A 15,034-nucleotide genomic window follows, 5' to 3' on the forward strand; every position below is an offset into this window, starting at 1 on the left:
CAGAATTGCATCTTATTATCCAAGTAAATTTATTTTAGTTGGTACCTTGGTACAGTTTTTTTCATTATAGTTATGATTAACTTTCGTATATTTTTAACTCTTAAATGGTTTTTCAATACTTACTTTGATGTAATTTGCAACAATAGAAACATTCTTGAAATCTAAAGCAGCATCAATTTCATCCATAACATATAGAGGTGTTGGTCTGTAGTGATGAAGGGCAAACACTAAAGCCAAAGAACTGAGTGTTTTTTCACCGCCAGATAAATTAGAAATGTTTTTCCATGATTTCTTTGGAGGTCGTACACTGAAAAATTGCAATTGTTTACAATTCTTAGGAAAGTGTATTAAAAACTAAATAAAATAATGAAAAAATATTAAAATTTATGTAAATTACACCATTTCGTACAAGTTTATGATATGATATAGCTGAAGAAATCTGATGTGATGTTTACAATATGTCCTATTATTGTAATGTATATATATATACCTTAATATATTAACGTTGTAGATTTAGTTGTGTGTTGGGAAGGGAGAGGAGGGTAAAGAATAAAGATACTTATTATTTGAGCCCATCAAACTTACAAAAAAAAAAGAAAAGATATATTTTATGCTCATGTAATGATAAACGAACTAGAATGAGGATTAGGCATCATTTTTGGGTAAATATGAAATATATTTATGGATTACAACATGAAGTTAGTCTTTCTACTTATATTTTGCATTAATGATTATCTTTCAAGGGTGTTAGAATTTTTCATGAAATTTTGGCTATTTTTTAGACGACTTGAAGGTTAGAGTCTTTTTTGCCACTGTCAAATTTATAACAGACGTTCTAACCAAGCCTTACTTGTATAAATTCCCTCTGAGAATGGATCTAATGAGTCCACAAGTTCTAATTTAGCCTTACCTGCAGCTGAATACTATCCCTTCTGAGAATGGATCTAATGAGTCCACAAGTTCTAATTCAGCCTTACCTGAATACTATCCCTTCTGAGAATGGATCTAATGAGTCCACAAGTTCTAATTCAGCCTTACCTGAATACTATCCCTTCTGAGAATGGATCTAATGAGTCCACAAGTTCTAATTTAGCCTTACCTGAATACTATCCCTTCTGAGAATGGATCTAATGAGTCCACAAGTTCTAATTCAGCCTTACCTAAATACTATCCCTTCTGAGAATGGATCTAATGAGTCCACAAGTTCTAATTCAGCCTTACCTGAATACTATCCCTTCTGAGAATGGATCTAATGAGTCCACAAGTTCTAATTCAGCCTTACCTGAATACTATCCCTTCTGAGAAGGGATCTAATGAGTCCACAAGTTCTAATTCAGCTTTACCTGAATACTATCCCTTCTGAAAATGGATCTAATGAGTCCACAAGTTCTAATTCAGCCTTACCTGAGTACTATCCCTTCTGAGAATGGATCTAATGAGTCCACAAGTTCTAATTCAGCCTTACCTGAATACTATCCCTTCTGAGAATGGATCTAATGAGTCCACAAGTTCTAATTCAGCATCACCTCCTAGTGTAATCATCTGGTACATTTCTTTCAGTTTATTTGTGATAACACTGAATCCTGCCATAAACTCGTCCAGTCTCTGTTTACGTAATTCATCAAAATATTTACGCTGGGAATCCCTCAGGTCTGTTATTTTATCTAATTCTCCTACTCGTTGTAAATAAAGCTCTTCCTAAAAAACACAGAACATTTTGTTATTCTATAGATATCTATTTAAACTATGACCTTTACTACTCACAATTTTTAACAACATTTCAGCTTTCTATGAGTTTGAAACAAAGTGGAGGGTTGGCTTTATTTGGTCTTAATTTGAGCCATATTTATTACTTTTAATTTTAGATTTCTATTTATATCTGTTTTTAAAGTTGAGAGAATGAAAAATTAAAATCAGTGGTCCAGGATCAATGATGTCTTAATAAATGTAGTAATGATGACTTCAAAAAGCTACTTTTAGTGTTCATGTGAAATAATATATACTTTGGTTTTTTTTTCAAATGATTTTTCCATCCATAAATATAAGTTCATGGCAACAACTAACATATTTACATAGTTTTTTTTTGCTACAATAGCTTTTGTTAAACACTATTTGGTTTTAACATGTTCTGAGATTAACCACACAAAAATAAGTGTCAAAACTACACTTTTTCCTCCATTTTAGATGAAAAAATTAACTTTTTTGCCATTTTTCAAACTCAAAAGCTCCCCAAATATTCATTACATTAAGAACACTAAACATTTTCTTTTTGCTTTACATAACAAAATGAATATCATACCTTCTCCTTTTGCTTTACATAACAAAATGAATATCATACCTTCTCCTTTTGCTTTACATAACATTATGAATGCCAAACCTACTCCTTTTTCTTACCATAAAAATATAAATACAAAACCTACAGATTGTAATTGACAAAGCATACATCATTTTTCATTTTATTAATAATTTTTTTGAAAAGTTTTCATTAATTTTCCATTTCTCTAGTGAACATTATTACCTACAGCTATGAGGGAAAACAGTTTCTATTCAGTAATTAAACGTAAAGATGTGTTTACTCGGGATAATATACCTAATTTTTTTTAGTTACCTTTTTCCTATATTCAGCAATAGCTGCCATGTTTGGTTTCATCTGTGCCAGTTTTTCTTCGAGGACCGTTATTTCATATTGTATGGCCTCCTTATCTAGTTCTGCTAGCTCTTCGTCAGGTATAGCTGTGATCTCTCCCACTTCCTGTCCACTTATAGGGCTCAGCTGTAAATGGCCTATCTGAAAAATTGACAATCAATTACATATAAAGTAGTAATCATTACAAATTACAAATGACATGTGGTATGATTGCCAATGGGATAACTATCCACAAAATTACCAAAGGACAATGATTTAAACAACTACAGGGGACCATATGGCCATCAACAATACGAAAAACTAATAATGTAAAGAAATCTGTCAATTATACATATAACAAAACTCTCGTAGACAACATGAAATGACTAAACTTAATTTCACTGCTTATCTAAGTAAAAGATATGCTATATATTTATATATATAGTTTTTGTTGAACTCTTATCTATCCAAAGAGCTTTTAAAGATTAGTAAGGTATACTATTATTATTGTTTTAATGCTTAAGAGTAAAGACCCCATCAAAACTTAAAAGACATTATCATACAGAAGTTATCACAGACTGTTTCATAGAAAGGAGAAACTGACCTAATCATGGTACTTTATCACTGATCAATGAACCATGAAAATAAACTTGGCATGGTAGATACGTAAACCATACAATGATTCTCTAGACCAAAAATAGTTAACCTATTATGGGTTCCTCATTATTTTGTGGGTACTATTTTTGTGAGTTTTATAGTCTGAGGTGAACCACAAATTTAAGAATTGCCAGTGCTAAACTTAACACATTAAGGCATCTGTATGAAAGATATGCCCATTCCTGTTTCTCTTCCTTATGAAGCTCCATACAATTTGCTAAATGTCCTCACCATTATTGCTGGATCAGCATCCCTATGTCTTGCATTCTGTGACATTTTCAATAGGTAAGACAAATTTACAGAATTTGCAAATTTTTTCATGACATATTCACTAACAAACCATCTCCCCATTCATGGATCAATATATTCTAAAATCACATTTTAGTATTTTGATCAATTAAAAAAGCAATTGATCTATACATGAGGACACATATCCAATTTAAAATTAGGCAACAATATTGAGAAAAATCTAAAAAAAAAAAAAAGGGAAAATCCTAAAAATATGTGATCTTCTACACATTTCTAAGAGACAAACCTCCCTTTTCCAATGTTTGATTTTCTGCTGGTTTGTTTTCATTATATTCTCAAACTTTTCCAATTCATGTCTGACATCCACAAAATCTTTTTGAAGTTTATTTTCATCTTCCTCAAGTTTAGCAACTTCAGCTTTTACTTCATTTAATGCAGTCTCTGCTTCTTTCATTTTCTCCTATAACATAAATATTCAACAGTTAGTACATAGTACTATCTTTTAACAGTTAACTGTTCTAATTTTCCGGATATTGGCAGATCAACCCTGATGAAAATTTACTGTTTACTAAATAAATAAATGAATAAAAATATTATCAGGTGTGATTTTTAGTATGATTTAATAAGTATATATCTAATTCTTAGTTGAAATTATAAAACATTTGGGAGACAAGTTGTATCATTAGTGTAAAATTCAAATATGACAGACAATATTTAGTTTGAGTTCATGTATAAAGATAACTGATTCAGCCAAGACAAACATGGTGTTTAAAGTACTGATGATAGACTTTATATCAGGAAATACATTGATTGATAGATTGATGTTTATTTCCAATGGCAGCTATTTCATGCATGTTTAGGAAGAGGAAATATATTGAATCTATTTAGGGCTGATCCAGAATATACTAGACCCCCCCTCCCCCAGGAGGGCCTTTTTATTTAACCCCCATCATCCACAGAAATTGGTGGAATTCAATAGGGAACAAGAGATGCTGTAACCATATAGCTGTGTATTTTCAGTTTTTATATGTTCATTTGTGTATACATGTGCCTTAGTCTTTTGTTCATAATTCAATCCCTGCACCAATTCTAAAGATCTTGAAGATTGATTAATCAGAAACTTCAATTGGCTATGTTTAACCTATTTTTTGATGAATCAGCACCAAATGGATTAGATAACACCAGTTAGAATAGATCAAAGCTGAAAGTCCATACAAACTAAGGCAAACCCAAGAGCATGTTCTCTATGGAAACAACTGAGAACAAACATATTCCTGACTGACTACAGGCATTTTCAAGTGAAAATGATGGGTCAAAATATCAACAGAAGACTTCATAGGAAACATGTGCTTAGTTTAGTTAAATTCTGTTCAGTGGTTCTCAAGAATTTTTTTGTGAAAGGTTGATGGATTGACAGACAGAGATGGACCAAAAGTAATGACGATAACTCCCACTAGAGTTTGGAAAGGTGAGCCAAAAAATAAAACACCACGTACATATAACACTTTTTTCAACATACTGACACTCAAAATATTTCATCTCCTGTTCCAGGGCACCACCTCCATCATTCATTTACTTTCAAAAAGGACCACCCACATAAATATAAACTGTTATCACAGAGATATGTCTCGCTTTTTTGTAATTTTGATTATGCAAATGTTGAAATTAAAATGGCAATACTTAACAAGTTAGGCTAATATTCAAAGTCAATGAACCATGACTGAGGTACATGGCTAAACCATCTCCATGTAAATAAGATGTGCCAATGCTAATACAATTGCATACCAAATATCATTGACTTATTATAAGTTGTTCCCTTTAAACAAACCTACACACAAACATTAACTTGTAAACTATGTAAAAGTTTCAAAGTCAATGAACCATGAAGAAGGGGTGGAGCTATATAATCTCCATGGAAACGATACTTACAAATACCAATGGATTTGCATACCAAATATTATTGACTTAACATTAGCAGTTCATCCTAAACTGATCTTATCACAAACTAATACATGTAAACTAAGCAAAAGTTTCAAAGTCAATAGGCCATGACTGAGGGGATGGGGCCAAATATTCTCCATTGAAATGAGATGTGCTAATGCTTATACAACTGAATACCAATTGACATTGGCCTACCACTAATGGTTCCTCATAAACTGACCTAATCACAAACTAATACATGTAAAATAAGCAAAAGTTTCAAAGTCAATAGACCATGACTGAGGGGGCAGGGCCAAATAATCTCCATGGAAATGAGATGTGCCAATGCTAATACAACTGTATACCAAATATCATTGACCTACCACTAATGGTTCCCCATAAACTGACCTAATCACAAACTAATACATGTAAAATAAGCAAAAGTTTCAAAGTCAATAGACCATGAATGAGGGGGCAGGGCCAAATAATCTTCATGGAAATGATATGTGCCAATGCTTATACAACTGTATACCAAATATGATTGACCTACCACTAATGGTTCCCCATAAACTGACCTAATCACAAACTAATACATGTAAAATAAGCAAAAGTTTCAAAGTCAATAGACCATGAATGAGGGGGCAGGGCCAAATAATCTTCATGGAAATGAGATGTGCCAATGCTTATACAACTGTATACCAAATATGATTGACCTACAACTTGTGGTTCACCACAAACTAGACCTAATCACAAACTAATACATTGTTGACGGCGCCACCAGCGGCCGCCGCTGCCGGAAACAGCATACCTATGTCCCACTTTTTGACTCAGTCAAGCGAGACAAAAATAGAGTTGCTTTCCAGGGGCACATAGTATTTTCTGAAACAACCCTTGGTTACCCACCTGAGATTGTTGGTAGGATTCTAACACTTGGGTTGCCTCTTCTTCTAATGTTTTAAACAGTTTATCTAGCTCTGCTATCTTATCTTTGTTTTCTTGTATTTCTTCTTCAACAGACTTAACCTTGTCTTCTGCTTTCTTCAAATTTCTGTAAAAGAATAAGAGCCAAGCAAAGTTAATTTTTGTTAAAAATCTATCAATGACTCCTTTTTATCAATAATATAATACTCCTGTCAATTTTGAACAAAGCAGATAATTCAATCTATTATCACCAGGTGAAATAGATACAATTCATCAGATTCAAACACAAATGTGAAACTAAGAAAGCTACTTATTACCCCTGAAATGTAATGTAAAAGTCAATAAAACTTTCTATCAATCAATGTTATGAATGATGGAGTAAAATCAAGACATTCATCCTATACAGTGACAGGTAAGAATTTCCTAATATATCTATATGGCCTACCTTTGTGATGTTTTGATGGCAACCTGACATTTAGTGACTTGTCCTGTAACTTCATCAATCTGTTTACTAATGGCATCAACTCTATGTTGAGCTGCTTTCATTTTAGATCCTCCAATCTCCATTATCTCTTTGTGTAGTCTGAAAGTTAACATCCATTATGTTCAAAATTTTACTAAAAATAATTACACACTGAAAGCACATTATGTAATATGAAAGATAACATCCATTATGTTAAAACTTTAACCAGAAATAATTACACACTGAAAGCACATTATTTAATATGAAAGATAACATCCATCATGTTAAAACTTTTACTAGTAATAATTACACACTGAAAGCACATTATTTAATATGAAAGATAACATCCATTATGTTTTAATAATTACACACTTGAAAGCACATTATGTAATATGAAAGATAACATCCATTATGTTAAAACGTTTACCAGAAATAATTACACATTTTAAACACAATGTCTTGTCTTATCTTCAAACTTCTTTGAAATTTTTATTAAGAGTGGACATAACAATAAAACATCAGATTAACAGTCAGTTTGCTGTTAGGTTGTAAAAAATCTTTTTTTCTGAGCAATAGTAATATATCTTAATATACGAGGGTTGTCCGTAAAGTTCGTGGACAAGCTGAAGTCTGCGTAAAAATAGCATTTCTTGTAAATTCTTTTTGCATATTAGTAATTCTGAACTATATCCTAGTTCGGTTATATCAATAGTTGTCCAATTTTAAATACGAAATAATGACACTTACTTTATATAAATATAAGCAATAGGGACCCGGAGCATGGTGAAAATATCACATTACATGCAGGCTGGTGTTTTCATATTTTTGTTATTTTAAATTTCAAAATCCGCCAAAAAATACACGAAACATACATTGTGACGTTGACAATAGTCTTGCCGTTACACCTGCTAAATTTGAATGGTCAAAATTTCGAAATGGCGGAGAAAACTCGATTTGAAGCATTGAATTCAGAATCGGCTTCACTGAAAAAAAGGACATTTACGGAAAAGGTGGAGCAGCGGATGGTTATAAAGCTTTATGTAGACATCGGAAAGACGCCAACAGAAACACACAAATTCTTAAAACAGTCTGAGAAACATAGCAAAGTTAGTCGGTTATTGGAATTCAAGTGGCACAAAAGGTTTGGGGACGGTAGATACAATTTGGAAGACGAAGAGCGGGAAGGTAGGCCATCTTTGAGGAAATCAGATGCGATAAAAGATGAAGTTCTGAACGTTATCAACGTTGACCGGCGACTAACAGTTTGCGAAGTTGCAGACAAAATGTGACATTTCTAAGACTACAGCGCACCACATTTTTGCAAATGATTTAAATATGAATCGAGTATGTGCTAGATGGGTACAGCGACTTCTTACAGCAGAACATTTAACAAAACGGCCATGATGGAATTGTCGAATCAATTTATTAAAAAACTTTCTCGTGGTCGTGGTGGCATACGATTTCTAGACAGAATAATTACAACCGATGAAAGCTGGTTTCATTACTACATCAGTGATATTACACCAAGACAATGCACCGGGCACACTTCTCTAAAAACTCATCTAGAAATTGATTTACTTGAGTTCGAATGTCTGAAACAACCTCCGTATAGCCCTCACTTAGCGCCAATGGATTTTGCGGTATTCCCGCATATCAAATCTTTTCTCCGTGGACAAAGGTTCGACGATTTACCTGAACAAAGACAGGAAGTAATGAACATAATCTTAACAACAAAAACAGAACAGTTTGAGAAAATATTTGATGACTGGTTGAAAAGATGTAAAAACTGTGTTGCTTTGAAAGGAGACTACGTTGAGAAAAGTTATAATGTTGACGTCGTCGAACGTCGGAACGTCGGAAATATTTGTTTGGGTGCTCCGGGTGAGAGCTTCTTATATTTTTACATTGATGAAAATACGATTATTTAAGCAGGTACTGAAATAAAATTTTGTACACTTAATCAGTAAATCATGAAATTAGTTATATACTTGTTTTATTTATTTCGGACGGGTAAATGATATTTTATTGAGATTGTCCTCAAACTTTACGGACAACCCTCGTATCTATTTCATCAACTGCAAATATAAATACATGTAATGAAACAGTGTAACATATATATGAATATTAGTTAATCATAACCAAACTTTACTATAAATCTACATGTGAATAAAATAGTTTCACAACTGTAGTAATATTAATTAGTTTTAACCAAACTTAAATCTAGAAACATACCTTTGAACTTCTGCTTCTACTTTAGCTGCAGCACCTCCAACTTTTTCATATTCTGAAATTATTTTTATCATAAAATTGATGTTTTGACATAGGTTCAAATATTTACCGTATAGTAATTTACAACAAAATATACTCAGAGATTTTGTCTACTATATTTCTTTCTTATGTTATCCAGAATTGTTGGTAATTCCTGATTTTGTCCTTTTTATCCAAAATACCAAGTAACGGCTATCTATGTTTTATTCAGCATGCAAAGCAGAGCTGGTACTCAAATGTTTTGCTTAAGAGGGTTTAAGTTCCACAATTAATATCAAATCATTCCATAAAACAGAACTGGAAAAAATTGTATAAAGTAAAGTAAAGTTGTTTGATAGCATTTCACGTGAAACTGAATAAGATACAAAGAAAATGTTTAAAATTGAAAGACAGATAACACCATAAACAGAGAAATATTAAAAATAAATGGAGAATGTGTCCATGGGACACAGATGATGCCCCCACTTGCATACAAGGTTATAATGGGATAGAACTCAAAAACAGTAAAAGTGAAGCAACCAAAATTCGAACTTGATCTGTGTTTTGTGGTAATAAGCATTGTGTATAAGTTTCATAAAATTTGGTTGAGGCAAACTAAAGAAAGAAAACAGAAACTAATTTTGGGACGTACGGACGTACAGACGTATGAATGGATAAGGGTAACATGGCGGCAGGGCATAAAACAAATCTGAAAAACATACACACAAACGGTAAAATACTGGGAAACATGAACTGAGGGTGAACTCAGGTGCCTTATAAGAAAGCCAGCTCCTGTTCTAGGAATGGAACATGCTCATGATAGGCAAAAATCTGGTGATAAGTAATAAAAAGGATGGTATTATGACTATGACAAATGGAACATATCAGTGGTCATCTGTGACACTAGTCATAAAAAGGATGGGATTATGACTATGACAAATGGAACATATCAGTGGTCATCTGTGACACTAGTCATAAAAAGGATGGGATTATGACTATGACAAATGGAACATATCAGTGGTCATCTGTGACACTAGTCATAAAGGCTTCATTAAAAACTTTCAAAGACATTACTTTACGTTCACATCTATGAATCATTGTTTCATACTTTCAGTAGCTTCCTTGTAATCAGCAACCTTCTATAAAGGAAAATCGTGTTAGTTAACACAAGCTCTAGAATATCATATTAATTCCCATTAATATATTTTTGCTTGAAATTTTTATCAATTACATACATGTGAAATTGTAGTAAGAGCATCAAGTAAAATGTAAATACAAAAGTATCAACTACTGGGCAAATGATATCTGAAGGAGAAATGGCACCAGTCAGAAGTATTGATCCAGCAGGAGAAATGGCAGCAGTCAGAAGTATTGATCCAGCAGGAGTAATGGCAGCAGTCAGAAATATTGATCCAGCAGGAGTAATGGCAGCAGTCAGAAGTATTGATCCAGCAGGAGTAATGGCAGCAGTAAGAAGTATTGATCCAGCAGGAGTAATGGCAGCAGTCAGAAGTATTGATCCAGCAGGAGAAATGGCAGCAGTCAGAAGTATTGATCCAGCAGGAGTAATGGCAGCAGTCAGAAGTATTGATCCAGCAGGAGTAATGGCAGCAGTCAGAAGTATTGATCCAGCAGGAGTAATGGCAGCAGTCAGAAGTATTGATCCAGCAGGAGTAATGGCAGCAGTCAGAAGTATTGATCCAGCAGGAGAAATGGCAGCAGTCAGAAGTATTGTTTCAGCAGGAGAATTGGCAGCAGTCAGAAGTATTGATCCAGCAGGAGTAATACTTATTTTACTTAGGGACATAATTTGATGCACATAACATTTGTTTACAGAATAAACTGGAATCATTATAATTAGAAGACAAATTTGTTTTATAAGGACAACTACATGACGGAAATGAACTTTTAAATAATTTTCTGATTTCAGAACTGTCGATCAGTGTAGTAAATGATTTTTAAATCAAATCAGTCAATACCAAAGTACACCAGATGGATAATACCACAGTAAAGTAACATAATAATAATTTTAATTCTAACCTTTTTTGTATTCTCCTACTTTTTTCTCCAACTGTTTTAATTCTTTTTCATCGGGAGCAGCTGCTTTAACTCTTTCTTCCTGTTCTTTTATTTGTGTTGTCAACCTAGCCTCTTGTTCTTTATTTGCCTAATTGTTTATAAAAACATATTTTCAACATTGATAAGCACTTATATATAATTGATTTATTAGCTGCATTCAAATTATCCTGATATAGCTATACAGAACGAACTCCATACATGAATCTGGAATCACTCTTAATTAATGATAAACTTGAAATGTATTTGTTTCTGAAAATCAAAAGGAAGGTGGTTGATTCCCGAGATATTTACAGTTTTAAGTCAATAAAATCACTTCATTTTTAAACTCTTGCATTCCATAAATTGTTCTTGAACATTTTTATAAAACCGGTAAGAATCCATATGAAGTAATGCGGTGAAACATTCAATATAACTTTGTTGATGGCCTGAATCTAGTATGAAGTCAACAGTTTGAAAAAAGGCCCCTAACTCTCAAGTCTCTAAAAATGATCAAAATTGGGTGAAAAAATTTCCGGATCCTTGGCCAAAACTACAAAAAAAAAAGGAAAAAAAAGAGAGTAAAAATTAACATTTAAGGGGATAAAACTCCAAAACAGGTTGTCAAATTTTTAAAGTAGATAGATCTTGTCATGCTGATCATTTTTTTGCATGTACACTTTTCACCTAGCTCTTAGTTTTCAAAATAACAGCCAAAAACTGCAAAAAAATGGATATTTCAGGGGAATTACTCCAAAACAGGTCGACAGATTTTTCTACAATTTTCAGGGTGGATAATTCTTATTATGCTGAAGATTTCTGTAGTTCACCTAGCTTTTAACCTAGCTCCTATAGTGTTAATGATAACAGTCAAAAACTGTGGAAATTGGTAAAAACTTACATTTCAGGGGCAATATTTCCATATAGGGCCTACAGATTTTTCTGTAATTTTTCAAGCAGATAGAACTTGCCATGCTGATAATTTTTGCGTATTCACTTTTAACTTAACTCTTATAGTTATCAAAACAATGGTCAAGAAATGCCAACAGAGTTAAAAAATCAACATGTCAGGTGCAATAACTTCAAAAAAGGTGGACAGATTTTTCTAAAATTTTCAGAATAGATAGAGCTTGTTGAATTCATTATCGTATATCAGGCTTTTTACGCGTGTGTTTAATTTTCGCTTTGTTCGTGGTAACTAAAGAAACGTGAAAATTTGACCCTGAATGTTCCAAGATTTATCAAAATTTGAAAGTTTTATACATTATACTGTCAATTAAGGAGTCTTTTGTGTTGTTTCACATATCACAAGAATGAGCATACATAATTAAAAACTCTGTTTTCATAATAATTAAATCGTCTCAACATACGTGTCACACCTTTTGACAACACAGCAATCAGATGTTAATTAGTGACAATTTATTGTATTGAAAAGTGTCCTAACCCAAACAATAGACATTTAATGTAAAAATAAAATAAAAATAAATCACTTCTACACGGACATTTGTATATCTGTAATGATCAAAACCTTCAATTTTTAGCATTCCCCAAAGTGCATAATTTATGTTCCATAAAAGTTCTCTAATAATTTAATTGTGTATTTACGTTTGTATTACTTGTATTTTTTTTGATCGATTATCTGTCAGTCAATCAATTTTGTGTTGTTTACATCTTTAACAATGCGATACAGTTATATTTTCGCATGTATTTTCCGAAACAGCGAAAAATTACACACAGTGAAAATTTAACCTGCCCATTTAGTCATGAAATCGCGAAAAAAAAGCCGATATACAGTATTTGTTGATCATGTGACATATAATTTAAATCCTTACCTCAATATCCATTGTACATTTTTGTAATGAATGCTTCATATGTGAATGATCTTTTTCCTCTCTTCTTATGACATCTTCCAATCTTTCTTTATTTGCTCTACTAGTCTGGGCTTCAGATGTAAGCTGTAATTACACACCCATTTTTTACCCATTTCAAAATACCAAAATTGTATTTAATAATCATAATGTTTTAATGAATATTGCCCTCAGTTGTTCTTTAAATTATAGTCCACTGCCTGAATGACAACAGTAAGCAACTGTACCCAATTACAATGCTGACAACTTACAAAGGCAGATTGAAGAGAAGACATTCCACACCAAATCAAAGGAAGTACTTATTATAAAGAATAACAATTCTATTGTTGGGTCTTATATACTGTCAGAAACAATGAAGTTGAACAATGGTTCATTACAAATAAAATCTAAAAGTATTTTTTGAATGCCTTAAAGACCAAACAGCCTATTGTTTATGCGCATTAGCTAGCGCAACGTGTATTGTGAGAAAAAAGCTCTATGACGTTGTCTTTTCAACCCAACAAAAAACTGCAAACTATCGCGTTCCAAATCACGCATTAAGCAGATTTCAAAATGGCATCCAGCATCAAAGGACGTTTTGTTAAGAATACTGAAAAGTCACGTCTGAAAAAGTCACGTCTGAAAAAGTCAGTGATAAGGTAAACCAAATGAATATGACTAAAACTTCATCCAACAGTTTATAACCAGCTATTATATTTATCATATAAATCCTAAAATATTCTTTGAAAATTGTATGGTGAGGTGCAAGTAATGAATCTGAGTTAAAACAAACATACAATGGTTATTATAAATGCAGCGTCTTTTGTATTATTGTTTTATATTGGTCAGTCTATCAATACTATTACTGTCTTTGTAATAAATTTATTTCGCTCCTGAAACTTATTACTTTTACTTTGCAAACGGTATTATGGAGCATGAACCAATTGTTTTAGAAGTTCTTTTTTATTATATAAATTGGGTTTTGATTAGAACAGAATATTTACCCGAAAACTTTGTTTTGGGTGGGATATCGGAATATCAATGAAAATTCATTAGTGAAATTAGCATTATAAAATAATAAATGTTTAACAAAACTTGGCACATTTAACCCTTTGCTGTAAAAGCAAGATAAATATGTTCCTTCTCATAACATTGGCATTTTAGGGCTAAGAGTTCTTTTCGTTCTCTCATCCCCCTTCACATAGTCGGTAATATTCTTCTGGTTTTGTCACCATCTGCCTGGTATTAAATTTTCATATAAGAGTCATATAAAGGAGTAGCACATAATTACAATTAACTAAGCGTTCCATCACTGGCATCAGTGTTTCCGAAAGTCGATTTTGAGCTACATTTATTAGATCTGTAAAGTACTGATATATACAGATACAATCTCCTGATTTCTCGGATATAAAGCCCATGAAGACAATTTTTTTTGTATCAAATTTCCTATTTTTGATATTCATGAAATTCATTATAAAAATTTGCGGCAAATTTGTACTATGACATCAGGAGGATAGATAACTCTTTTCTTGAAAACAAATGAAAAAATACACGTAATATAACTCATAACTTTTTTAAAAGGCCGGTGACATACATGTATACCTTTTATTATCTTATCTTAATAAGTACAAAATGCACTTCCACTCTTGTAATTTTTTAAAAGAAATAAATGGTAGATATTTTTTAACAATGGAAAAAGATTTTACTTTGGCATATATCTTGGCGGGAATAATATAAACCCCAATTTAAGAAATTAAAACAAATTAGATCATATGGTGTTGAGTCTTTATTAGATAGATACAAATCTTCTGTTTTGTGTGGAAAACAATTTTTGGTTCTGGCTTCGATATTAACTGAATAATCTTTACTTGAAATAATAATGAAATACTTATCAATTGGCAAAAACATGAAATTGAGGTTGCTATAGTGACAAAACAAAGTCAGTGACCCCCAATTTTTTTCATCATATTTTGTTTCCAAAATCATTAAATACCTCGACACAAAATTTTAAGAAAAAATCATTTGTAGAATTAAATAAGCTGTTTGGTC

General features: G+C 32.3%; 1 protein-coding gene across 1 annotated transcript in view; it reads right to left on the bottom strand.

Annotated features, from left to right (window-relative positions):
* The window catches only part of LOC127737739 (structural maintenance of chromosomes protein 4-like), a 41,298-nt gene that overhangs the window by 1,331 nt on the left and 24,933 nt on the right, over nt 1-15,034 (bottom strand). Inside the window, exons 17-25 of the mRNA XM_052248603.1 lie at nt 12,971-13,093; nt 11,124-11,250; nt 9,069-9,120; nt 6,819-6,956; nt 6,356-6,500; nt 3,819-3,992; nt 2,609-2,788; nt 1,466-1,698; nt 124-307 (exon numbers count right to left, since the gene is read on the bottom strand). Of these exons, the coding sequence (XP_052104563.1) occupies nt 124-307; nt 1,466-1,698; nt 2,609-2,788; nt 3,819-3,992; nt 6,356-6,500; nt 6,819-6,956; nt 9,069-9,120; nt 11,124-11,250; nt 12,971-13,093 (1,356 nt within the window). The remainder of the gene's footprint in view (nt 1-123; nt 308-1,465; nt 1,699-2,608; nt 2,789-3,818; nt 3,993-6,355; nt 6,501-6,818; nt 6,957-9,068; nt 9,121-11,123; nt 11,251-12,970; nt 13,094-15,034) is intronic.

Source organism: Mytilus californianus, unplaced genomic scaffold (assembly GCF_021869535.1).
Source record: "Mytilus californianus isolate M0D057914Y unplaced genomic scaffold, xbMytCali1.0.p SCAF_4, whole genome shotgun sequence".
Lineage (NCBI taxonomy): Eukaryota > Metazoa > Mollusca > Bivalvia > Mytilida > Mytilidae > Mytilus > Mytilus californianus.